This window comes from Amphiprion ocellaris, chromosome 17 (genome assembly GCF_022539595.1).
Source record: "Amphiprion ocellaris isolate individual 3 ecotype Okinawa chromosome 17, ASM2253959v1, whole genome shotgun sequence".
Taxonomy (NCBI): Eukaryota; Metazoa; Chordata; class Actinopteri; family Pomacentridae; genus Amphiprion; species Amphiprion ocellaris.
In genome coordinates this window covers 7896642-7924597 of record NC_072782.1, presented here as the reverse complement: position 1 = coordinate 7924597, position 27956 = coordinate 7896642, and the positions used below count along the sequence as shown (strand labels likewise).

Here is a 27956-nt window from a genome sequence, read left to right as displayed (position 1 = left end):
AGCTGATAGCTTTGTTTATCATTTTATACTTAAATACCTGTTAAGATCACTATGCAATTAGTGCCCTAAAATAACTCCTCACATCATTGCATTTGTTTTGTTTTGTTTTGTTTTGTTTTGTTTTGTTTTTTGTTTTGTTTTGTTTTGTTTTGTTTTGTTTTGTTTTATTTCACAAACAGAAATTGGCTAAATCACTTTATCCTAGAATAGGACTCTACTTAAATTACGATACTAAGCAACAACAACACAAAACCTCTGACTGAATATGCTGTCTGGACCCCCATTTTATCCCCAATTTTACATTCTCCAATCTAATTTGTTACAGGTATGTCTAACTTACATATGCTGCTGATGTTTTGCTAAACTTAGTTTTATTTATTTATTTTTTTAAAAAGGAACCTTTTTCTGTTTATTTGTTGTTTTAAAAAAACAATCAAATCAGTCAAATAGATATGTTTATGTCTCTACTACAAAATCCAGTGTGCAAGACAACTAAACAGCTGAAATGTGCTGTTTATATTAAATATTATGTAAATGTATCAATCTGAGTGATAAATGCTGAAATCCCCCAATAAGTCAAACAATATAGAGCTACCCACTGGATCACAAACATGAACAGGACCATGTAAACAGGCTCATGTGAGGAACAGTGATAGCAAAGAAAGGGGGAGAGAAATGCTTTGAAGTTTTTATTTGTTAAGGCAGCCAATCATGTGCAAAAATAAAGTATAAATGTACAAAACTTTAGACACAAATGGCACAAACCTACATTTTCACAACATCACAGCAGACATCAGTGGGACTTACAGTCTATAAAGATATTTTTATGATATTAAATATCACTGTTGATCATATAAAATGTGTTTAGTATATTAAACTTTCTATTATCACAGTTTAAATCTAATTTACAATATTTGCAAATGGCACAAGAACTCTTGGCATATTACTTTTTTCGAATAATACACCATCTACTTAAATGTCAAGGTGGCACTTTTTTCTGTCCTTGAAACACTCAAGGTTCTTCTTCAGCCACCATCCTCTCGATAGCAGCCCAGTCTATTTTGCTGAGGCTGCTGCTCGCGCTTCCAGACAGATTGTCCAGCCAGTCCATCCCTGAAACACCAGCTCTGGCACCTTCATCGTGGTCACTGAAAATCCCAGCCAAAGCCTGTGAAACATACAACAAAGTATGAAGATATGATGTGTCAAGTATGTAAAATAGTTGCAACAACACTATCAGCAATAAAAGAAACTTTATCTGAACCGAACCAGGTAATCAATTGAGAGTAATTGAGACATTATTTTACATCTACAGTGGTTGGATTACACAGAACTCTAGGTGAAAAGCCAGATTCTTACAATGTTAGACTCCTCTGGGCCCTGCAGCTTGTTAAATTCTGGACGGTCCACTTCTTCTCTCTCTTCTATTCTTGACTGCTCCCACAGGATCCCTCTTCCTACAGCTGTCCCTGCTCCAACACCTCTGTTCACCCCCATCTTTCTCTGGAATCCAACATGTCGTTCCTCGCTCTGGCTGGCTGCATGCGGTTTAGTTTGGCTCTTTGTGTCAGAGATCATGCCACGCCTGGTCACCTGAGACAGACGATCCTTTGGCAAAAACCTTGCTAAAACCAAAAGTCAAACAACATAAATCAGGTTTGCCAATTGAAGACAACCTTTCATGGAATTAAGTGTAAAACATTTACATAAGTATTTTTTTTTACAGGTGAGAAATCACTGTAGGTTATTAAGGTTAAGACACCTGGTCTATGTAGTCCCAGTCTCCTGCGGTAATCCTCTGAAGGCTGCCACTGCACATCCACAGACTGTGAGCAAAGATGGGGAGGAGCTTGTCCTGAGTGGGGCTTAAGACTTCTTTTATCAACAACAGCAGCACTGGAAGTCCTAGAAAAGATAGTCATCATCCTATATTTTATATGCAATGTCGTGTAATAGTTTTAGGCATTTTAGATGTTTAAATTCTTGCACGACAGAATACCACCAGAGAGGCATCGGATCAGTTAAAAATTAATTCTGTAGTACGTCACTGTCCCCTCCATTACAACCAGAGTCATTAAGAACAATCATTACCGAAATGAAGAAAAAGTTTGACAACAGGTGGTAAAGACCCTCCAAAGACTGTTCTATTTTTATTCAGTTTTTTTGCTGTTTTTTTGTTTGAAGCTGACTGCTGAATATCAACTATCAATGACACTCATTTTGAAAGCATCGTAACTTTATTTTTATTGTCATGGACTATGACACACTGCAGAAAACCAAGTAATTGGAAAAGGTTCACATATGTTTTCTTGCAACTGCATATATGCAAAATGGGTTTTGATCTCTATAGATTCTAATTGTTGTAAACATATGAAGATGAGTCCAAAATATAATCCCATAGTGGTCAAATTTCCACCTCATCATCCAAACACCCTCATTTGTAAAAGGAATGTTGATCTAAAGGCTGATCTAATAACCAACCTGGAATTATTCATGAATAACTGATGATTAGCTCACATGCTCAGTCCGAGTACAATTACTATTTAATGAGACAAGATCCCGGTCAAGTTACTGTTGCAGAAAATACCTGTGTGGGGGTGGAGCGGAGGTCGACCGTGTGATGGAGGTCACTGGAGGACCTTCAGTGTGTGAAGAACGGTGCAGCGTTACAGTAGAGTTGGGAAAATCCTTGGCCAAAGAACAAGCCTCACGGGTCCTCTGGTTGAATTGCTCCAGAAGCATGAACCTATAAAAGGGAAATACCAGTTTTTTATGTGTGACTGCATGTCCTCTGGGCATAGACAATGTAAATAGGTACTTACTTTTCTTTTTCCTTTTTGGTTCTCCCAACAGACGCTCGATTTCTGTTTGCTGATTGCTGAAGAAAGTGCATAAACAACAATGTGGATTTAATATTACAACAAAACAGCACAGCATACACTTGAAATAGCAATTCTAGTAAAAAGGCAACCATATCTCACCACTGCTGAAGAGGTAGTGAAAGGTTTGCGCTCCCTCTGTCTCAGGCTTTCCCTTTGTTTCTGATACACAGCCAGTCTTTCCCTTTGTTTCCTTCTCATCCAGATCCTCAGCTCTCTTCTCTCATCCTCCGGAAGGACTCGTTTCTGCGACATCCAGCTGGTTTGCGGCTTTTCTGGCCTGCTGCAGGTCAAATTACTTTTCAGCCCAGGGATAATCATGATTGTTTAAACAGCTATTTTTAAAGAACTTGAATTCCTTGAGTTTCCCAAAGTAAGTAAGTAAGTAAGTAAGTAAGTAAGTAAGTATCTATCTATCTATCTATCTATCTATCTATCTATCTATCTATCTATCTATCTATCTATCTATCTATCTATCTATCTATCTATCTATCTATCTATCTATCTATCTATCTCATTTCTAGTAGGAACTATACCTGTTAGGATGTGCAGTCTGTGAAGAGGACAGATCCAAGTCAGTTGGAGATAAATAACCTTCCTTTACCAACTCGGCTAAGATTTCTGCTGTATCGGATAGCCCAGTTTGACCCAGATCCTCATCTGCCCATCTAGAGTTCGACAAGGAGAGGGCAGAATATTGTAAAAGTGTTGAAGAGGAAGGAAATGAAGGTAAGCACATTCCTAAGAGAAAATGTGAGTCATAAAATGGTTGGAAGACCTCAGATCTGTTTAAACTTACACATGAGATAACCCGTATTCTTCAGCAAACTGATCTTCAATCCCTAAAGATGAAAGATGAAACATTACTATAGGAATGTACCTGACAACAATAATGCAGTGAAATTCTTCCTCCATCTAACATCACAAGCGCAAATAGTACACTAGCAAAACATTAGCAATAGCAAACAAGAGTGATTAAAGTTGCTTCAGCACACTAGCTTGTTGTTTAATTATTTTCATGAGGCAATGCCTGAATAAATTCTTTACTTGGTGGAGAGTGAAGGTAGGAAGGACCAGCTTGGGGACTGTGAAGGGAAGCAGAATGATGAAAAGAAGGTTTTCTCTCCGGAACCAAATATTCATTTTCTGGATTTTCCTCTTCAAATAAAAGGTCTGGATCAGGTCTTGGTGGCCACGCTGTTGCAGAAAACATGGAACTGATGTTAACTGAGTTTTTTAAAGCAATGTTAAAGTGCTATATACAGTATTTCTCTATTACATTTGCTCGTGTTTTCTGTACTGTTTTCAGGGGCTTGCCGTTTCATTGAAATTATAGATGAATATTTTCTAGTCCTACCTTTCTGTGGGACAGAAAGTCTGACAGTTTTCTTCGTCTTCACATCAGGAGCCACATCTGGGGTGAGCTTTTCAATGTCATTCACCAGCTACAAAGAGACAGCAGAGCAAACAAAGAAAGATCTGTCAACATGTCACGCTTAGAAGTCAGTTTGTAAACTGTGCTGACGTTAAAAATATAAACAGGATATACGCAGTACAAAAACAAGATGTTTATGTACCATCCTGGAGTTTGACAAGTCTTTTTCCAGATGATCTGCAATGTTCTGTAGAGCAGCCAGCTGGGTGTCCAGCTCTGTCAGGCGAGAGGAGAACCAGACTGTGGGAGGTGAGGAGGAGGCTCCACCAGGTGCAAGACTCTGTGTTTTTATGGCCTGACAGATCTCAGAGTCAGACGGATCGATCATCACACTGTCTTGTAGAGCGATTCTCTCTGAAACTCTGCTGGGCTCAATGCGGCTCAAGGAAGGAAACTCTTCAGGAATATGTAGGGAATACAAATATATTTGGAAGATGATCAGATTACTACTAGTAGTGCAGTGCTGCAAACCAGACATGATTGTATTCAGCATAAAGACATAACAGTATAAAACAATCAATACATAAAAAGACCTGGGTGAGTTGTGGGTTTCAGGAGATCTTCTGGAATAGTAGCTGAAGGTTGTGGATCAGGAGTAGCAGCAGAACCTCTGATAACAGATGTTGCAAGAACATGAAGCTGAGCAGAAGTAGGTGAAGAAGGGCGGACGGAAGGAACATCCTGTGTTCCTGGGCTGGGACACGGCAACACATCTTGATGCTGCATCATGTCCTCTAAATCTAAAACACTTAGAAACTGGCGGCCACCCAGGTCCTACAAGACAAAGATGATGAAGCAAAGAAAAGGAAACTTTACATTACTTAAAGTAACTCGTGACCAGAATGTGATCAAAAGGGTATGTGTGTGTACAACATGGATGAAAATATGAGCCACAGGACCATGATCACTCCAAGAAAAAGTCATGCCACAACTGAACTTGCTGAGATATTTTCTCACTTAGATAAAGATCATTCTGTATGATGTACTCAGGACATAATGTAACTATGTGTACTGATGTATTCAGACACCGCTTTGGAATCCACAAGCAAAATTCAGAGCAGGGAAGAGCTGTACTCATCCATATGCCATGCTGAGGTCACCTTGTGCATCTGGACTCTTACCAGGATCCTCTCTGGTTCCTGTGGGGTCTCTTCTGAGTCCTGAATGGGGTTTTCATTACACATCTGGAAAATTCTCGAACTTTGTGCTATATGGACCAAACACACATACACACAGTGTCACTCTGGTTACATCTACATGAGAAAGCAGTGCGTTGGATTTGTACGCACATTTTCAAATGAACTTACATTTAGGGCTACTGTCCATCACAGAAGCCCGGACTGACACGGCTTTATCAACCAGCATTGGAGAAGAGGCTGAAAGAGGAAGAATCAACAGTGAGATTGTTGAGATTCTTTGTTTTGTAAAACTTCCAGTCAAAACAAACCTGTATTTTTATGAAATGTTGAACAAAAAAGTCAAACCTGTTATCATTTAAATGCAAATGGGTTCATAGTTTCCTCTCGTAATGACATTACAACAGTTTTAAACCATTAAAGCATTAACACTGTATGAAATCTGACCTCAACACCAGCTCACCTGGGTCTGTATTGGTGAAAGCATCATGGCACTCTGGTGGTCGTTTACGTGTGGAAGCAAAGGCATGGAGCTCAGCCGAAGTGGACACAGCCTTTTCCAACAATCTTTGGCCAGTCAGTGAAGAGTCAAAGGATCCTGTAGGGTTAAAGAATGTCAGATCAACAGAGCTGTAAATGAGATGTGATAATAGTTCCTTTTTTTCTGATCATGAGTTAAACATTTCAATGTGTGGAAATTACTCTAAAGGTTCTCACAAGGTGTTTCAGCAAACCTTTCGGGAGCATTAATGTTATGGCAAGTTCAAAAGAGGCTTTTCATCTTCAACTGAATTTGCTCACTAATCATATTGAGGATTAAGGGAAACATCAGTCTTTGACTTTTAAAATGGAATGCATAAAATTAGTAGAAAGTAGAAGTAGACTAAATTTATGTATTCCATTTCAGGTGTTGTAGCAACCTTCTAACTTCAGTCACTGTAAACTGAAGCTAAAAAATGCAGATCTTTACATTCCGCATTTTAGGGGTGTGTATTCCTTGAATTTTTGACATATGACAAAATGTATGTATATTAACAGGCAATGTACAGGGCTTATTTTTTAGACCAAAACCTTCTGAATATACAGTGTATCAGTTTCTCTGTGTAAAAGGTATATGCAGGGTAATCACCTGTAATATCCCATCCAGGGGTGACCTCTTCAGCAACTGCAGGCTCCTCACTTACAGGCACATCTTCTGGCTAAATATACATTCAAGCATACATGTGACTGTAGTGTCACAACTTAATATTTGCAAGCTCACAAAACTTTTCCTAGAATTAATGTTTTACCTCTTTTGTAGGGATGATAGACTCGTTTGGTCTGAATGTGACTTCTGTTTTTCTTGCCTTCTCCACTTTCCCCTCTCTCCTCTTTTGCCTATGAACAGCACAAGATGAGTAAAGTGAACAAAAGAATCAGTGGTTTAAAAAAAGCAAATCATAAGCATTTAAATTAATATATGATTGCCTTTTGCTGGTGTTTGAGCTGGAAGAAATGGCAGCCCTCCTGGTGCTTTCAGTGGATGTGTCTACTCTAAGCAGCTGCAGTCGAGCCTCTTCAGCATTCTGCCTCCTCAGCTCCTCCATAGACATGAGACGGGTCATATGGGTTGAAGGAGCAGCCAGGGGCAGCATCTGTGTGAGAGACAGATATCACTAAGTAGGTAAGAACACAAGACAATTTAAAATTTAAATGTTGAAGTAATGGAAGTATTGCTTACCATTTTTGGCCCAGATTCAATCTGTAGAAGCTTGATCACAGGTGCTTCTCGTAATGTAGGTGCAATGACAGTGGAAGGTCTGGAGGGAGATGGTGAAGGTATTTTGGGGAAGGTGATGTTGTTCTGTGAAACAGACTCAAAGTGCAGCAGACGAAGGCTTTGCATCGGTGCAGGTGTGTGAGCTGGTAAACCAGGGGGAAGCAGTGAGAACTGTTGACCTCTGGACTGCTCTGATGGCCAGATGTGGGGTTGAGAGTTTTTGAGAGCTGGTTCATGTGGAGGATTAAAACTCAGCTGTCTCTTTGGAACTGAAGGTTTATTTCTTTTTTCTCCACCTGATCTGTTTGAGGTAGCTTGGTCATTGTTGCAAACAGCTGCAGGGTTTGCAGCGTGCAGCGTCTGTTGCAGCTGCACTGGTGGATAGTGTGTGGTACTTTGCTGGGGCATAACAGAGCGGTGGAGCTGAAGTAACTTCAGGCCCAGAATCTGGGATGTGGAATCATTTTGTATGCTGCCATTAGAAGGCAGCAGTACAGGAGTACTATGAATAGCTTGACTGGTGTCAGTCGTGGCCAGGAGTCCCTGGGAGGATGGGATCAACCTCCTGCTCTCCTTCAACTGGATTTCTGGTGGCTCTGCCTGGACAGAAAGTGGCTGCATTTCCTGAAGAAAAGAGAGTCCATGTTCAGCCTGGTTTCACTGTGATTTAAGTATTTACTTACACAGAAAGACAATCGAAGACAGCATTTCACAAATACCTGATTATTTACCCCTGCACCACTGGCACTGGAGGGTACACTCATGTTGTTGTGATACTGATTGCCAGCTGAAAAGGATTTCGCTGAGCTTTGCATGGCAGGCTGAGCTGCAAACATACTTGCAGCATTCTGACAGAGCTGAGGGTTGTTGGATCCCGAGTTTGACACAGATGCCTGCACTTGAGGTGCCGCAGACATGGTACTTTGAGTGGGTACGACATTTGGTTGAGGGATGAATCTGGTATTGAAAGATGATGGCACATTAGGGTGTGAGGAGTTCATGTCAGACTGGGCCAAAGAAAAGCTCTGCTGGGCAAGTTGTAGGCTGGAAAATGAAGCTCCCAAAACTTCCATCATACTCATGTAGTTGATATTCTGTAATGAAGAACAAATTCCTTCAGGTAAGCGTTAAAGTAATAATCCAAATCGTTTGGTTTTTGTCAGTCTGTTCTTACCTGAACCAGCCTGAATAAGTCTTCACCCAGACGCTGTCTCATTGCTGGAGTCTGAGCAGTCGATGGCTGATTGGCGGTTGTAGAATCCACAGTGGGTGCATCATCTGTGGAGCTTTGCGCCTGAGGAGTTGGAGGATCTACAGCTGTATTGGGCTGCAGCACGGCAGCTGAATCGGAAAGTTCTGCACGAACTGTAGCCTGAGACTGGATGGTGGGAGGATCAGAGGGCTCTGGGTGTGGAGGAGGATGCAGGCTTCCAGCATAACTGTGGCTTAAACAACAACAGACAATTTCATTACTCAATTTCTGCAGCAATTTTTGTATGTTTTGGTTTTTGGTTCCACCAATAAAATGTGGAAATGACACAACGGGTTTCATGTTTTATATTCACAACCTCTAGGTTGCTGTTAAAGAATTAAAGTTAACTTAACTGTAATTAACATCGTACATTATAAGACACAAAATATAAAAGAGTTATGCAATATTTAACAAGCTTCTTCTGTAATGTCAACAGTAACTTACTACAGCTCTCCATAGAGAAAAACATTTACACCTTCACATAAAGTAAATCATTTTAAATACAGAACTTACATAGAGGTGGAACTGGACGTATCGTCAGCCTTTTCTGACAAGTCTAGGTCCGCAAGCTTTAAACTCTGGAAAGGAAAAGCAATAATTATTTGTGTCTCTTGACAGCCTAGATGATACATATGAATGCTGGGAATAGTAACAGGAAATATTAACTGTTTCAGGTGTGCAGATGTTTCCAGAGATTTTCCCATCAGAACCAGAAGAAGACACATCCAAGCCTTCACTGTCGCTACCTTTGCCTGCAAATATCAGACACATAAATTAATGTTCTATCAAACAAAAGTCTGCATTACAGCAATTTTTAAGGCCAAGTATAATTTTTAATCATACCTTCTTTTTCAGATGTAACATCCAAGTCATCCAGAGATGGTTGCTGGGAACTAGATTGTCTCTGCTGTGAATCAAAGGTCAGTTGATGCTGGTCAGAAGGGAAAGGCGTCCTCTGAAATGTCAGCTCTTCAGGTTCATCTGTACAAGAAGCACTGCCAAGAAACAAATCATATATAAATTCAGCAAATTATCATGTATAGAGTAAACGAGAAAAAATCCAGTAAATACAAATTCAGCAAAGGCCTGCATTTATATTTTTACTACTATAATGCTATCATCATCTATCTAGTTGCTCTGATAATGCCAATTTTGTCTTTCTCAAGCAAAGATTTAACAGTCTCTGACCATCCATATTGTCCATAGACTTTCCATATACTGACCAAGATTTATCTCTCAGATTCCATTTGACCACCCACATTCTGAAATAACTTGTTTGCATTTACAACACAGGCTAGCTTATGAAAAGTCGCCTTTATGTACATGTGTTAGTTTGCAGCTCAATAGTGTGAGTAACCCAAGAGGCTCTCACATGGATAGTTCTTGTTGCTGTAGATTGTAATCAAGACCGGTGATGGGAGTGTTGGCTGATCCAGGGTAGCCTGTATCCACACTGCTCTCTCTCTCCAGCTTCCTATCCACCTCAGGCTGCAGCACAGGGGCTACGGTCAATTGCATTTCTGGAATTTGGATGTGGGCACTGCAGTGGTCAGTCCCGAGTAAAGCAGAGTACTTGCACTCCAGCAAACTGAGGGAGGTGAGGATGGCAGGCGCTGAGGCTTTGACACGAATCACAACTCCTTCATCAGCTGCTCCCCCAACTCTTCCTCCTTTATCTTTCTTCTTTTTACCATGATGTCCCAGTAGCACCCTTCTGTCAGCCCAGCGTACCATCCACTCCAGCAACCTGGCCAGCTCTGGAAACTGAGCCTCTAATTTAGGATCCAGGCCCTGCTGCAATTCAGTCACAGCTTCCACAGACATTGAAGAGCCAAATATGAAGCTCTCTGATGGCTTCCCCGTTGTAAAGGCACTTTGAACAGGGCTGGTTTCGGAACCAATAGGGGCTCCTTTCACTCTTTGGTCTAAAGGAACACTGCTTTGCTGTCGGAGGCCAAACAAACCCTTTTTTCTCCCAGGTCTCCATCCAGGATGAGAGCTGACAGAAAGGCTGGTCCTGGACATCGGGGTTTCACTCAAGACAGAGGGAGTTTGTCGCTCTGGAGATGTACCTTCTTTTACAGGCTTGTAGCAAGACCCAGCTCTGAACACTGGTGGTTCATTGCTCAAGTGTTTTCTTGCAGGATGGTGCCCATCTCGTTGACGCCGATGTATAGTGCTGAGCACATCAAAGGTGAGAGAATGCAACTCTCTCTCCCTCAGCTGGGAGCAGAAGCCTTTCAGCAGAGGAAGTTCACTGCCTGAGTCCCCTCCATCTGTGCTATCCTTTTCAAGCACATAGCTGAGGAAGAGCTCCAGGAAATTTAGATACTCCTCATCTTCCAGCTCAAACTCCCAGGTGCCAACCACTGGCGGGGAGGGCTGCTCATTCTCCTTGGCATTGCCTCGATGACCCTCCTCTTGAATGACACTTTCAGTCTTAACAGCAGCCTTCTTTGCATGTCCTCTGTGTTTTACTTTTTTAGCACTTTTGCATCTGAAAAGAACAACACAGACCAGAGGATGAGCCACAACACAGAAACATAAGACCTCAGAAAAATGGCAGAGCTACTATTCCACACTGGCTACCTGGTTGGGGCTCTGCAGTGCTGCTCAGGTGAGATGGCCTCAGATGTATTCTCTGCTGTGTCTCCATCACTGCACACTGGAGGGAAGCCACATTCCGTTAAGGTGCTGGTGCTCAAGCTTGTACCCAGTGACAGTTGTCTTAACATGGCCATCCCATGTTTACTTCCCTTGTCCTCCTCTTCCTCTTCTTTCTCCCACAGATGAAGCACAGGGGGAGCCAAGTGCCTCTTCAAGCGAGCCAGATGTTTCCTCCTTTGTCTTTTTTTGTCTTGAATCACAATCATCATCAGCTCGCTCTCCTCCTCTTGTTCCCCTTCTAGACAACAGACAGAGTGACTATCAAATTAGCATGCAGTGACAATATGTAACCAGCACTAATCAAAGTAAAAGAACTAATGTTATGACGTGACTCAAAGAGTTAAAGGGGTCATTACAGCTGGAAATAAGTTGTTTAGAAATAACAAGATGTTTACAGTTTCCAGTACATTCTCTACAGAATCTAATAGTTTTAGAATGAATTAGCAATAATAAAATACATCCACCATGTGAGTTAAAAGTTACAGCAAAAAACTAATCAACATCTGAAGACCTGGACGCCTATTCAACTGCAAAGCATTTCAAAACCACTTGATAATAACCAGAGGTGTTTTTACCGAGGACACTGCATTGCCTCAGTCTCTGCAGCAGTGAGTTATACTTTTCTCTCAAAGGGACTCTGACAGACTCCTCCTCATCAGGGAAGGCTCGCACCAGTGTGTCTGCAACCTACGAAGAGGAACAGCCAGGGATGAAACATTTACTCTCTCAAAGTCACCCTGTTTTACCTTAAATGTACAATTAGGGGAGAAAATGTCACCAGAGACGTAGGCGGTAGTTCAGACACAAGGCTGAGCAGTATGTCCTGAAGGATTTCTTCAGCATTGAGGAAGCGACAGAATGGCAAAAAACGACGGGCCCAGTGGAGAGCATCAACACAGGCAGATGTTACTTCTGCATCACCAGACATCTATTGGATACAAATAAACAAACATACACAGGGCATCTTTGGCTAAGAAGAATTATGCATTAACACGTCATACTCTCAAACAGAAATATAATACCTGTTCATCTCTACCGTACTGTCTGGCAGCCTGATACCTCCTGCAGCAAATGGAGAGCTGGTCCCTGACATGCAGCATCCAGCACAAAGCACACAGCTCCCTAAAGCAGACTGGCAGCAAAAATATATCTATTAAATACAATCTGAAATGAGATATTTAATTAAGATGTCAACAATTCACTATAAGTGGAATCTTACCAATAGTCTGAATGGTGTCAGGGTCCAGGTGACCGTCTTTTTTAGGCCCCCGTTTGAAAAATCCATGACGAGCAATAAACCTCATCAGTCCCTCTGGGAACACCTGTTCCTCTTTGACAGCAGATGGATAGGAATACTTCTTCTTGATCTGAAAACAACATCAGATATTTGTTCTAGTTAAGACAATATTGACGTAAGTTATGGTCACATTTGTAGTCTATTCTACAGAACACAACCAATCATAATTAGGGGTTTCATCTTTATTCCAATTTCCTATTTGCATGAAGAACAAATGAACGTGTAGTAAAGCAGAAAAGTATTGGTGGCAAGAAAAACAAAGAGGAAGAGAAATGTAGCTTTACACATGATTTCCTTTCTTTATTTACAATAAAAATGTCAGCCCTGTTAGCTTAAAAGCCTTTAAGCCTCTCATTAAATCAAATTAAAACTCTTCAAATTTGTATAAACATACCTTATGTAGCAGGTGTCTGGCACGGCGCAGACGGCCGACGTACCACTGGGCAGCAGGATAGCAACAACGGCCAGATCTCAGAAGTAAGAGCAATCTCTGGAGAGCCCCAGACACTTTGTGCCGACATTCAACTTCTGCAAGCTGCATCATTGTCCCGATTTGGTCCTAACCAGGAGACACAGACAGCATTTAATCATAGAGTTTATACATAAATGTGCTGAAGGTTTGTTTGTTTGTTTTACTAAGATCCCCTATTAGCTTTTGCAAGGCAGCAGCTATTCTTCCTGGGTTCAAAGTTGATGTTCCATTACTCTACCTGTGTGTTCGCAGAAGGCTGCGGGCAATAAAGAGGTGGGGATGGGAGGTACAATCCAGTTGGCACCAGGGCAACCAGGGAAGAACACAGGTCTTTGGCTGTTTCCAGCAAGGAAGACAAGGGCGAGGACATAACATTCACTCCCGCCATGACTGATGCCTTCAGAATCTCCTGTATGGAAACCTGTAACAACTCCCTGTCTTCTCCTTCCAATGGATCTGAAAAACAAATAAAGACAACACCAAGATCAAAATGAAAGGGCTCTAAGTACATTGGGAACACCTTGTAGTTCTCAGGTCTCACTAACCTGTAAAGCTCTTGCCACCATCTTTATTTGTGAACTCTTTGGAGTCAGTCTTGTTGTCGAGAAGACACTCCAACTCAGCCTGAAAAATGCTTGCTGGTTCTAAAGCTGCTGGCAGGTGTTGCTCTCTCCTCCTGAACCTGTCATAAAAGATGTTACATCCATAAAAAAAACCACAAACAGTTAAAGTCTGAAACTGAAGTTAACATGTTGTAGTTGTATGACTTGTTGATTATATGTTTTTAAACTGACCGGATGAAGTCTAAATGGTCGGTGCAGTAACTGGTGTAGGCAAGGCTCAGAGACACTGCTGTCTTCCAGTCCCCCAGATGATAAGCCAACCACACAGTCTCAGGAAGCAGACCTCCAATCAGGAGCAGGTCCTGAGCATAGTCCACCGTCCATACTTCTGAGAGATGCTGCTGTCGAACTGCTTTAGCCACCTCCTCCTGGCACAGCGGCACCAAACGCCCAACACTGGGGGCTGAGAAAAAAAAATATATATATATAACCAAATAGCAATGTTATTGAAGAAATCATATTTTTAGCTGACAAATAAGCATTGGAAACACACCATGAGGTAAATGTAAAGGAGGCAGGACGGCCACATTGTGAGGGGGCAGGATGTAGAGCGGTTGGTTGGTGAAGTAAGAGGCCATGAATCTGCCCAGGGTCTGAACCACTGCACAGGCTGCATCACTGTGGAGGTCCATCGGCAGCCATGAGCAAGGAAGAGAATCTACTGTAGGGCACAAAGACAGGCACAATAAATAACATGTCTTCCAATCAAAGAGAATTACTCTTGTTGTGTAAATAAGCTGGTTTCATGGTTTGTCCACAATGAATTTCAAATGGCTAAATAACATTGGAGTACTTCCTGACAGTCCCAAACCAAAGATTCAGCACTCACTGGGGAAACATACTTCTCTTTCTAGCTCTCTTTCATTTGTGACATATTGCATTCATACAACCCAGTGCACACCATCAATGTCTCTACAGAGAGATCATCTGTAAAATGTGTGTCATTATCCCATCTCTCTCCTCCCTCTATGAATTTATGGCTGTTGGCTTTTCACTGGAAACTACTTTGAACACATTTGATTGCCGGCATGATGAAAAAGCACATCTTAAACTCAGAAATAATAAACCAGTTGCTACTCTGAGAAATCAAGGCAGACCTACAGTATATGCATGGTTGACACATTTTTTTTTTTATGCCCATGCTGCATACTTCAAGCCATGACATAATTTCTGGTATACTTTTGTATAATACTGTTGATCATAATGGAGCAAAATTCTAACTTCCAGAACCTGAAGGGATTAATTCTTTGCTGACTGATTTGTGGTGAAAGGATTAGCACCTCACTCATTTTCCACATTTATGATGCAAAATGATGATTATAATATCGGGAACACATTAATCACGTCAAGATCAAGAAGGGACATTGTCATACCAAAACTTGGATAAAAAGCAACCAGACCTCCTTTTACACTTTGTCTTTTGCAATGTAATACTGATAATCTGTTATATTGCCTAACTGTGAGGGGTGGTTAGCATTATTTTGTATTAACTGCTTGCATTAAATATGTCCTGTTGTAAATGCTTTACTCCTTTAAACCATGTATCTTCTGTTCAGTTGCCTCATATTTTGGTGACTTTCCCGTATTTTGTTCGAATGACCAACCTAATCCATGTAGCTAACAGCCAAATCTTGCATTATGGCTAAAATTAGCACATTTTTCAATAATGTTTATGAGCATTATCTCTGATAAAAAAAATAATGAATTAAGAAAACAACGCAACATGTCTCAAATAAACTGGCTTGTCTGGAGTGAACTCTGCTATATAAACATGTTTCTGAACTAAACGTTAGACATTCAAACACATATTGTCTTCTTAGTACTCTGACAGGGATGCCTGATAGTGGATTTTTGCCGATATCTAATACGCTGATATCTAATACTTCCAAACTCATTTTGGCTGATTACCAATACCAACATATGAACATATTTTTTCTCCCTAGATGCAGAGAACATCATCCTGTAGAGGGATTAACAAACTATTTTGACTAGCCTACCACGAGGGGCCACTGCCAGATGCTGACATAAAATAATATGCTTTTTAAGTGTACCCATTCACTGTGCACAAAAATTAAACCACTTAAACTTACCTGTAAAACATGCCATATAATACTTAAGTAATTTAGACAGGTGCCATCTGCTTGCCAATGTTCTTTCTGGTCCAATGTCAAAATTTTCTTCTGATACTGCTAACATGCCAGTGTCATCATGCATCCCTCATCTCTGATGTTATTAATCAGACAGGAGCTACTTACAACTTGACTGCATGAACTCACTCAAAGATAAAAATTCCAAGACTGAAGAATTATTGACAATGACTAACCTATTGTATTGTCTTTCTGGAGTCCAGCCCTGTGCAGTATTAGCTGGGCCATGTGGTCCCCCAATTCCTGAGCTTCTCTCAGATGGTACTGTGATAACAGACTATACAGGAGCGCCAGACAAAGCCGAGTCTCCTGGAAGACGCTACGACCACAACCTAACAGAAAGACATGAGAATTATTTCAACCTGAACATGACTATATATTATTGTCCTTAAAACTGAAGCAAAACTGAAGCAATGATACTTACGTTTGTTAATCTCACAAATTTGTAACTGCCACATATCTGCACTTTTTGGGTAGAAGCCACACAGGTATAGATGTTCACCTGGGGAAAACAAGAGTTAAATTTCAAGCTAAACAATAATAATCATATACACATAATGAAACATAACTTGTTTTGCCTGCCATCTGAGACATAGTTAAATTATTGTGCTGCAACTTTGCATTTGGTTTGTTTAAAATTAATTAAAAAATTAAATTGAACATGGAAAAAAAAGGAGAGGGTGACTCCTGAGCCCACAGTTCATTTTGTCCATCACCTTTTGCATATCAAATTAACAGTCACTATTAATTTGTTTCCTATAGCTGGCATCAGAATCACAGTTAGAAAAGTAATTCTTCAGTTTCAGACCTGGATAACTCAGCAGTGCAAGGCCTTCCTCTAGTCTTTCTCCTGTAGCCTGCAGAGCTGTCTGGATCTGAGACATGATGACAGACAGCTGTTGCTCTTCCTCCTCCCAGCCATCACAGTCTTTAAAGCTTTTTAGTTCTTCCATATACTTTTGGGTGATATTGTACACCAGCTGCCACACTCCCAACAATCTGGCCAAAAAAAGAAAATCACAGCTCCCGTTAGCCTTTGAGGCAGCCTTATATTCAAACAATCCACGACATGACATTCGATGGTGAAAGCAAGCATCTGGTAAAACAATTAACCTTTTGCTCATAATCTCCTATGTATAAAATGGGAAAAGAGACTGTGCCTACCTGCTGGATGGTCTCTGGGGAACAGGTCTAGCCTGCTGCACAAAACTGGATTTCTCTTCCTTTTCATCCTGCAGCAGAGGCACATAGTATACATCTGAAGGCCAGAGCTGTGGCGGCTGGGAGGGATTTTCCTTCTCTCCAGAGGACCAGACAGTTTTTTGCTGCAAGCTGTAAGTTTGGTCAAGAGAATCTGAGACCAGCTGCAAGATAAGCATGACTCGGGACAGACTTTGAGATGAAACATGACACTGACTGGTCTGGTAGGGGTCAGGGTGAGGGCTGAGCAGAAGATGTACTATCTGTTTACTGAACTCCACCATCAGCCCTAAGCAGCACGGGCCATCTGAGGGAGGGCTATCCCAGGGGAGGAATGACAGGAGGGCTTTGATGAGGTGTGTGAGGCAAACAGAGGTGCTCTTTTCTCCAGTCTGGACCACCGAGCTGGGCGTTAAAAGGAGCAAAGCAGCAAATCGCACCACACAACAAAGGGTATGCCTCAGCAGACGAGTTCTGTGTTCCACAGCATTTCCTAGAGACAAGCCAAAAGCCCAAGCTGTTAGCAGCCTCCTCTGGATCTTCCCAAGTTTACGGAGAAGAGGAGTTTTCCTGTCTGTTTCACCAAAGTCTTTTTCATGATCTGGACTAGTGTCAGTGTGTGTGTCCAGGGCATGGAGTGTATCAAACATTGAGGCAAACTCCAAACGACCACCATCCTCCAAATGGGATCCAGCAGGAAGTCCATCTACATCAGAGTCATCCTCAAAGAGAGCCTAGGAAAGCAGACACACAAACAACAGATTAATTTTCATTTATTTCATTTATTTATTTATTTGATCCATGGGACAGCGCACAAACAACATTAACCCCGTGGGGAGAGATGCATTATGCCAGGTTATAGCACAAGTGCTAATTTCCACCTGTAGTCCCAGAGCAGGCCAAAGATGTGTTGGGTTACATCAATGTTAAAAGAAAAAAGATTAAATTAAATTAAAACAGCCATCACAGCCGAATCAAGCAACTGACACCTCAGTCATGGCACTTTATAAGCCAATGTCATCCAGCTATTTTCACACTAAATTTTAAACTGTAATTTTCTATCTAATGTTATTTGACTGACCTGTACACTTTCAAGAAGCTCCCTGGTACCACCGAATGTCTGCTGTTCCATCAGGAAAGGAGGCAAAGTGGATCCATCTGCTGAAATGATAGAGTCTGTGGTGTTGGGTCCACACGTCACAGTGGATTTGAACTCTTCCAGGCTGCCACCTCGATTCAAGGACGATACTGACTCCAGCCATGCCTTCACATGAATCTGAAAATAATGAATGTGAGTAAACTGTAATGTCATGAATAATTCTCCAAAAAGAACATACAAAGGCCAATGCTATGCTAGATAAGAGCCCTCTTCCCCCTTCTACAAGTCACTGCTTAATCACCTGTGATTTATCCAGGATCCGGCTGGTGTTCTCCAGATCCTTGCTAGTGTCTTTTACAAGTGTTTTCAGTAACAGGGCAGGAGAAGGCTTGTCTAGCATCCTCAAAACTGTGGCCATGTAGCCATCAGACACAATGAAATACATGAGTCGTGGATGCCAGGTCACAGAATACCGCTGTCTCAGGACATCACGCACAGACAGGCTAGAGCTGGACAGAGTGGCCTCCCCTTTGGCTGCAGACACTGGTGGCCTGTAGGTGGTGCAAACACACAAAGTCTTTTGTCACTGAGAGCAAAAATATCAATAATACATAATACAACATCATATGTGTCACACTTCCTTCATGCTTAAGATAATAGAGACAATGACAAGACTCCTATTGACTGTTTTACTATCACTTTCCAGTAGTCAGGTCTAAAGCCATCAGGGAAAAGTGAAAGTGAAACAGTCGATAAAATAGGTAACAGATGAGAGGAGAAGAATGAGAATGGGAGCCCAAACAAACCACAAATTTCTAACAAGCAGAAAAGCTTCCATTTAAAGTATACCTGTACGTCACCAGAGGGTGTAGTGGTAGGAACTGTGCAGGCCCAAAGTCAACACTGCAGCCAGAACTTGTTAGAGTGAGAAGCCCCCCAAGGCGAGTCAACATAAGAAGGGAGCCTCTCTTCAGAACACAGGCCAAGAAAAGGCCTCCAGGTGACCAGCTGACACTGCCCACCCAGTAGGACCTGAAAGAGAAGACATGTAAAGACGCTTTATAAACAAAGGCATTCTTTAAAAACAGCTTGGAGTGATGTAGCACACTTCTAGTTGTCAAAGTGGCAGTCTTAATGTCACATCACCTTTTCTTTTCCAGTGATGCCAGCATGTGATCATGCAGTGCTATTTATTTCTTGTTTGATTCATGTAGCTACAATTCAATCATTGATCTCTGCCACATCTCGCCAGATGCCAAGCTCAGTGAGCTGACTGCTGCACAACGTAAGTCATTCAGACAATCAAAACAAACACTAACAGACTAAAGAACAGCGTCTTCCCGGCTGTTAAGTGCACCCCATCTTTCCCAACAAACCAAGAAAAGACGGACGACACGGGTTGCTGAAGCGCAATACCCCCCACTCTGCACTATTTGCACATACTACTTCATGTTTAATAATTTAATTATTGCCAAGGTGCTAAACTGTCCTTCGTTGTTGTTTAACAATGACAACAAAGATCTATTCTATTCTATGCGTACTGACCTTATGTATTTGGAAGGGATCTCCATTTTTTTACTTCCACATCCTCCAAGGTCACTTGATACTGAGACAAAATTCTGTGTGCTCACAAAGAGGACCTGTGTAGTCTGCATTCCAAAACAAGAAATACACATTTTAATTCACAACGATGCACGTCAACAGCCCGGAAAAAAAGTGATTACAATGTGAAAGAAGAAACAGACAGGCCAGATGCTCACTTTTGGCTGTCTTTGGTTCAGGACGACAGCTAACAGTCGTCCGTCTGGGGAGATGGCCGGCACCAAGGCACCTCTGGACTTTACTGGTTGACAGGGTGGGGTGAGATGAGACATGGGGTATGTCTTGGTGGCCCACTGTATGCTGTATCCCAAAGAACTACAAAGAAACATGTGCATTTTTAACGGCTATAATGACCAGGGAGAGTCCTGACTGTTACACAGACCTGTTCACTCACCCCGCATGACATTCTTGCCATTGTATTTTAAGGCAGGTGATGATGAGCTTCTTCCCACATGTGAAAACAAAGGCTGATAAGCAGGAATCACCCAAAACCTGTGGAAGTTTGGAGAAAGATAAAATACAATGTAAGGCGTATAGAAAATAGAAAACAGTACTGTAAAGTTGTCCATAGTTTGAAACATGACACATATGAATTCAATTTAGTAAACCCACCTCTGTCTTCACAAAGATGGTGTGCTGGGATGCTTCTTTGTCTTGTGAAGAGGGTAAAATGGTATCTTCAAGGGGCTGTATATGTGCCCAGCGTCCCTTGACGTGGCCATCTCGCAGTCCTGTCAAATCCCTTGCATCCAGACACTCCCACAGGAACACTTGCCCAGTTATGGCTACCAGGAGAACCCGCATCCCATCCCATGAAACCTGAAGAGACAGCCTTGTGGAAGCTGTGAAAATACACAGATTTGAGATTTAATAATTCACTGAAATGCTCACACCGCACCACACATAAAGCAAACATCATCAAACACTCACTCATAACCTGCAGCCATGGTTGAATCCAGGATAAAAAGGTACTTCTATATCTTGCGTCAAGATTTTCCAAGCAACAGCATATTAAGGTTGAAATGGTATATTGACACGTTACAATCCACACAAGATGCTCAAAAGCTATGCAAACTGATCCCAGATTAAACCAGTCAGCTTGTCTGCCACCTAGCCAACCATGTGTGTCTTTATATAGCACATACCTTGAGCAGAAGTAATAGTCTGAATTACATCCGGGACAGCTGCAGCAGTTTTCAACAAATCTTTATCCCTGTTCCACAGAAACAGTTCTCCTGAGACCAAAAGTCCACAAAGCCACATGCCTGAAAAACAAACAGAATCAGCTTTATTGGTCGTGTATGTGTACACATATAAGTAATTTCACTCAATTTCTCATTTGCTCTGAAAGTATTCACACAAAAACTGACATGTACTTTACAGCAGATAACGGGTTAAGAATAGGAAAAGGTGTTTAACTACTATGTACAACTACAGATATGTGCCAAAATGCATATTTAAAGTGAATTGTGTAGATTCTTGTGATAGGAATAACTAAAATTATTTACAAAACTGGGTTACTGACACTTTCTATACATGAGGTAAGGGGACAATAATGCAATGGAGCACTATCATTATAGAGTGATTTAGCTGCTCTTAAGAGTGACAGTCTGTAGGAAGAAATTGTTTTTTGCCTGGTGGTTGTTTCAGCATTTAAAACTTGCATCGTTATCAAAATGCAGGTTTTAAACTTAAAATTTTCAACTTCCAAATAAGTTGTTAGCCGTAAACTCAAAGATCAAGACTCACCAACTATATTAGACACTCTCAGTAAGATTTTCACATACTGAACGTTATTCCAGGTGTATAGAAACAAGAGACGAGTCGGGTATGATCAGAATCAAGACTAGTAAACTGTTTTTTTAGCTTCCACGTTAAGCTCACCATTGTGGGATGAAGCCATTGTCACCACACTGTTGAGCAAATGATGGAGTTTAGGAGTTCTCTTCTTGGTGCGACCAGATGCCATGTTGATCTCACTGATCCGTTTGTCATCTAACAGAAAAACCGACTCCTTCTCCTGAGTAGTGACAACACAGATTTTATCATTTTACATTGACATAGCCAGCAAACCTTTAGTGTCAACACCAGCTCAAATGCTTTTTCCTTTTACTGCTAATCATCTCCTTACCTGCCCAAGCCAGCAGAACCGTGGCCATGGCTTCTTCCGTTTGATGCTGGATGACAACACAACCTCCAACTTCAGCTCCATGTTTAAAAAGCAGCATCAGCTCCTCCTCGTAGTTATGCATTCAGGAAAGGTTGGTGGAGACTACTTTGGCTGGCAAGCAGCAAGTTTATTAGCTGTTAGTTATTAGCTGTTTAGTTTATTGTAAACATTTTGATTTGATACATAGCTAGCTACATATATCCCGCCTAATAATGCTATGGAATCATTCTACGGTTGCGTCAATAACCGACATTGTTAATGTTTCATGTTGTTAGATGATCACATCCATTCCTTGAACCGTTAACGCGCAGTTAACTAGCATTAGCCACCTAGCTTATTTGGCTTGATGCGCGGAGAATTGGTCCGGTAAAAAAGCCTGAGTATTTCACCTGCACAGGCCGTACTCACAGGTTATGCTCACATCAAATGTTTGCGAGAATGATAACATAACTACAGCTTTCGGGTGTTGTATCGTAGATAATGGTGAAATATTTCGAAACTCCCTCCGCTTCAGTAGCCAGAATCGTTCCCATGATCCTCCAGGAGGAAGCTTCAGCTCGTTGCCGTAGGAACGTATCCGGCTGTAACCGACGCCGTGCGGAGAAGAGTGGAACCTGTGAACAGGGTAAAAAATAAATTAACTAATGGGTTCCATTTCAACATGAAACCTCTGCAGATGAGTATTTATATTAAGAGAATATTTTTTATTACAAATTTGGTGAAAATGTATGCTTAAATATGCAAATAGGGCATTATATCATGTCTAAAAATGCCCTGAATTTACATTCATATTCTGTGAAATGTAAACATGGGATAAAATCATCTTAAACGTTTTTTTTATTCAGTTTGTTGACACATCATAGTTAAAGGTTTTTTTTTAAAACAAAAGGCATTTTGGATATTTCTTTTACTCAGTCGCAAAAATCTAAAAAAAAAAAAAAAAATACTGTCAACAGTCTAAAAAACATATTTTTTTGGAATAATATGTTATATAAATCATGACTATGGTTGAGATATGAACATTACTCCCTGTAAAAATCTTCAGAATTTGGATAAGAATAAAGCTGGGAAGTTTGGTTCATGTTATGTTACTAAAGTTCTGATTTCTCTCTCAAAAACAGCCTTGAAAGAGATGTTTTGGAAATTTCCACAACTTTTTACTGGAAACCTCTGTTTACAGGTAAAATATTTTAAGTAATTGACATAGCCATGCAACTTCCCAAGCTGACTACTTACATAAAGAGAATTATTTTTTTTTATTAGAAGTTGCATGAAATTGTATGTTTATTTTTTTTCTCGTAGCCATTAGACCAAGTGTAGTAAAAGTAAACGCCAATGTGTATATTTTGGTTGTTTTTTTTCTTTCCACTAGTCTGGAAAAAGACATGCTAAATTTGAAAGTTAAGCAGTGCATGAAAAAAACATGGTTTTGCCTTCTGAAAATGACTATTTGTATTTCATTTGTGCAATATACACCCATGATCACTTATGTTGAATGTCTCTTTGTTTCATTTGCCAGTTGTGCAGTTTTGTTTGCAGGACTTTCTGCCTCATGCCTATGAAATAACAACATAATTTTAATTGTCTGACTAACTAAGAAATCCATGGCAAGACTAAAAAAATCCTATTACTGACTCCTTTTCAATCTTTGTATTATATTGGTGTTGTCTCCTTAAAATTTTGCAGCCTGTGATGCCTACATTAGCACCACCAAATGTGCAACATTGTTTGTTTGTTTCCTTTTGCCTCTGAAGAAACTGTCTGGGCCCAGAAAACTAAATGAAAACAGAAAACTAGGATGAGGTGCACACAATAAAAACTACCTAATATACTATTTACATTCACTATGTTGTTGCGTGTCCAGCCTTAATCAAGCATATGTTTGAACAATTCAAATGAACGCTCGGGATGATTGTAACACAGTCTGTCCCATCATCTATCAGCTGCTTCTCTATGTGTGGTCAGAGGCAATAATAATGGTCAGTGAGTATTAATTGTAGCATTCACATCTGCTGCAGAATTGTTGTGCAAGCATTCAGTTTCCAGCAGATGGCAACGTGCTACAACAGGGCTCAACACTGCACCTATATCCAGCGTGGTAAAGTGTTTTTGAGTTCATATGAAAAGCCAGTTCTGACTAGAGCAGACGAGATCACTGTGGCAGATAAACAGCAGCATAAAGAGACTTTTTGTACTTTGCCTTGTAGCTACTCCAGATATCTCTTAACAAGGTCAATTTTCTCCCAGGATCTTGCAGGGCCTATTAGCTGCCTGAATGTTAGTGTGCAGTAAGTGATCGTCTTCACTATTAACATGCTTTGGATTGCGTGAACCCTTAAGCAATGAAGTCTCTTATTGGCTTGTTACAGAGAGTTATTAGGTTTGCCCCCCCGGCCCCTGCTGGTATTTAATTACCCTTGCTCTCTCTCCTTTTCATCATGATGGAGATGACGGCTGCCATTGCCAATAGGTGCGAAGAGGAGACTTCGCCAGACCTTAATTGGTTCATTTGCCTCTGCCTGCCAGACGCAGATGGAGCTCTTTATTAGTGTCAGCGCCAGGTTCATTCTGCTCCGACGAGAAGCGTCTTAGGAGGGACAGCTTGACATGCATGCAGACACAATGACACGGCCAAAGCAGAACCAGTATGACAGATCAAGAAACCAACTGTTACTGCCACAGACAGACTTTTGTTGTAATAGCTTGTCCACTCTTTTGTCACCAATTTGCTGTGTGACAGAACAACACAACCATAATATTATCGTCATCCTTTTAGGCAAAAATACATCAAAAATACATGATTATCTCTCTTGGTTTATTCCTTGGGGTGTGTTTGCATGTTAGTATATATTCTCCCACAAATTATTAGCCTATGGTTTAGATGTTTATTATCCATTGTTTAGAATCAAAATCTCTACCTCATTACTTAGACACTGTGACTTTTTCTAACGTTTTATTGTTTTTAAACAATTATGTTTCTAATTGTTATTGTGCAGTCATTTTGCATTTCACTGCACAGCAAAAAAACGCCTTTTGAATCTTGAATGTTTAGGTTCATCTGTGCTTAATCTTTGACATCAGTCAGCGTAAATGGTCATAACTGCAAAATATATAGCAAAGTGGTGTTCAATAACTAAATGCACAATCCTCTAAATACTCAATAAATGCTTTTGTTTGTTTAAATTAAAACATTTTCGTTCAGATTTGCCCAGATATGCAACATTAGCCAGGCAATACAAAGGGAAAATGAGTAAATGAGCATAAAATATGATTAGCCGCTTGTAAATGATAATAGTGGACTTTTATTTCCTGCGGCATCTTTAAAACAGTGTTACAAAATGCAAATATACAGTATATCCACACAGGCATGTTGTTGAACCACCCTACACATTAGATCATAGAAGAATAGTTTGGACTAATGAACTTCTGCTCTGTAATTACTGTTTATTTGAATGCGTCTGTCTCTCAACAAGACATACCAGCGGTGGTTGTTGGGTTAAGATTTATGGTTGATCCTTCTGCAAACTGAACAATTATTAGCCAGTACATGAGGATGGCGATTTCATGTTTAACCACAGAGGATCGTGTTTACCGAATGTTCCTTCAGCCAAAGCGGACTCCTTTTACTTTGTAGTTTAACAACATGTTATTCACCAGAGAACTGTTTCCCATCTATATCTTCTCTGTTCAATACAGGGACATCAGTTGGCATGGTAACCTCATTTGCCATCTGCAGGCCTCATTCATACTGAAAAATGACACTCGGGGAGCTGTCAAGAAACAATTCAATATTCCTCAGCAACAGTGGGTCAGAGTATGTCTGTTGCAGATCTCAGTGCTTGGTGTGCATTTCACTGTCCTCCTTAAAAGATAAAAAGCATGTTTTTGAAGGCTGGGTTTGCGTGGTTGAATTCTATGGTCACATACTTCTGTTACTGTTGAGGAGACTGATCAGTTTGTAAAGTGCTGAGTGCAGGATTGTTTGCTATGAATGTGGTGTTCGAATTCAGGTTTTGGGGCTGAAAAGGGCTGAAAAATTATATCTTGTGGGTCAAAGATGCAGAATTTGAGAGTTTAATGTTCTGAATCCCAAGTGTTTGTTGCTCCTGTCACATTTTTCCGCACTGTGCACTCATTTTTCACTGCAACATGAAGTCCTGCACCTCCATGGAAACAGCACAACCATGACTAGCAGTACAGATAACTGTTTTGAATACAATATGAAACACTTAAAATATCATAAATCCTCAAAAAAGAGAGAGAAATAGTAAAAGTTAAATTTAAGAGATACATTGTTTTATTTTTTATTATTGACTTACTATGTTTATCATTTACCCCAGGTTTTACCAACACTAGGAAACAAAGTTTGTCTACATACTATAGATATTTCACAACTTACATTTTTATAATCTCTACAAACTACACACTAGAAAGACATTTCATTGTGCTGAATGTATCTTCCAACAACTTGCTCCTCTGTACGCTATTTCTAAACCTCGTTGCAATTATTTTGTTGCTCAAGTGGATTTTTTTTTTCTCAATCTTTTCTTGGTTGCTTGTCTCTTCTCTGCTCTATGTAAACACTGCCTGCAGTTCACCTGAAAACTATCTGAAACCGCTGGTAAGTTATGGCATCTCGGTTGTTTTCTACAGAATCTGGCTGCTGAAGACAATTTATTTTTGTTTATTTTTTTAATGAGATCTGTAAAAGTAAGCTCATTTTGATTAAATATGTTTTAAGTGTAAATTTGGCTTTATTTTCCAACAAAACTGCACATAACACGTGATTAAAGTAAGGGTTGATAATCTGATGTTTACACAGTTTCTTGCTTTGATAAATAGTGCAATTTTGATACTGTTAAAAAAGAAAGCATGCATGAATATTACTTGCAGAGAGTTGCTGACTCATAGAATAAAGTAATAGGGAAACAACTTTCCTTGCTCTGTCCAAAGATAATAAAATCTACCTCCCAGCACCTACAAAGCTCATTCATTTTCACTGCATGTTGCATTTTTTTTTTTTTTTTTAGATATCCACCAAAACTGAAGTATAAGAACAAAAGCTATGGTTTTGCTTGTGGTTACATGCAAACTATTTTTTGCCAGGTGCAGTGACTTTCAGTCTAATTAACAGGACTAAATCCAACAAATGATGTCAGCTAAAAAATGCATTATACACCTATTCAGTTTTTCTTGGATGCTGGATTAGAAGATTGATACAAGTCCATTTAATGTCAGGGGTTTTCCTGGTCAGACACATTTTTTAGGTTTGAGCTAGCATCAAAGGCATATCAGTGCCAAAACGATAAAAATGACAATAAAAATTCCAATTCATTTTTGTTGATTCATTGTTCAGAAATAGCAGGAAAATGTGTATATTTCTGACAAATATGGAAACCCAGACTCCTTTCGTTGTGTGCATTCTGGAAAGCCTTAAATAAAAATGAGCCTATTAGCTGTTAGCCATTAGCTGTTAGCCACTGCCTCTGCTAATTATGCTAACTACTGGCTGTACTTTTATACAAAAAAGACAAAAAGTGGCATTAATCTAATAGTTCAAGATGAAAACAAACTAGAAAAGCATCTTGTTGAGTGACTGCAGTTGTGTTTGCTCATCATTTCTTCAACAATTATCATATTTTGACTTGTTATATTAAGAAAAGCACAGATTTTAGTAATCAGATTAATAATGGATCCATTATAAATATGTGTGCCGGTGAGTCTGCAACACCAGTACCCTGAAACTGGAGCCACTAGGTAGAATGAAACCATTAATTTAGGCATCTACACCAGTGTATTTCCTACTTTGCCATGTCAAAATGTTTTCCACTCGTATGACAGCAGCTCCTGACATGTCATGCTCAGTCACACGCTCCTATAGAAATTCACAGGTACATTTACCTCTCCTCTATAATGCATCACCTCATGCTGTGATGCCATTAGACTTACAGCATGTTCATTTTGGCAGCCACAGGGAACTATTATTAGATTTAGGCTGGCTGAGTAGCCAAGCATAGACCGCCGTTCCTATCTGAATATGTCACATAGCTCTTGTCCTTAAGAGTAACAAGACAGGAGGCTATTATATTGATAAATGCTCTAATTTTAGGCGCATCCACCTCAGGAAGCAAAATGTAAAACATAAAAACAGATTCCTGATTTCGACACAGAAATGTACACTGACACTCTTATTCCACTTTCTACAAATGTAATATGAA

General features: G+C 40.4%; 1 protein-coding gene across 3 annotated transcripts; it reads right to left on the bottom strand.

The window, feature by feature from the left end:
* Window positions 1–676: 676 nt before the first annotated feature.
* On the bottom strand, window positions 677–27956 carry cplane1 (ciliogenesis and planar polarity effector 1). Of its 3 annotated transcripts, none has more exons than XM_023279763.3 (49): window positions 21700–27951; window positions 21453–21588; window positions 20714–20833; window positions 20181–20410; window positions 19963–20060; window positions 19727–19883; window positions 19512–19615; window positions 18816–18998; window positions 18268–18517; window positions 17949–18143; window positions 16832–17601; window positions 16476–16666; window positions 16092–16169; window positions 15844–15999; window positions 14014–14178; window positions 13692–13923; window positions 13443–13579; window positions 13136–13353; window positions 12820–12984; window positions 12348–12495; window positions 12151–12260; window positions 11907–12056; window positions 11704–11815; window positions 11051–11366; window positions 9834–10958; window positions 9305–9456; window positions 9128–9213; window positions 8975–9039; window positions 8384–8654; window positions 7929–8303; window positions 7171–7833; window positions 6918–7084; window positions 6740–6827; window positions 6580–6649; window positions 5914–6048; window positions 5622–5690; window positions 5436–5521; window positions 4848–5088; window positions 4457–4710; window positions 4237–4324; window positions 3927–4076; window positions 3679–3721; window positions 3416–3547; window positions 2982–3162; window positions 2823–2878; window positions 2588–2746; window positions 1763–1905; window positions 1360–1625; window positions 677–1168 (listed from the first exon to the last, which is right to left on the bottom strand). In XM_023279763.3, exons 1-49 carry the CDS (start codon window positions 21778–21780, stop codon window positions 1013–1015), a joined length of 9723 nt encoding a protein of 3240 aa, XP_023135531.2. In that variant the 5' UTR covers window positions 21781–27951; the 3' UTR covers window positions 677–1012. The 3 variants fall into 3 exon arrangements, with proteins under 3 accessions (XP_023135531.2, XP_035808507.2, XP_035808508.2); XM_035952614.2 differs by having other exon boundaries at window positions 14014–14181; window positions 21700–27950; XM_035952615.2 differs by lacking the exon at window positions 677–1168 and having other exon boundaries at window positions 1440–1621; window positions 14014–14181; window positions 21700–27956.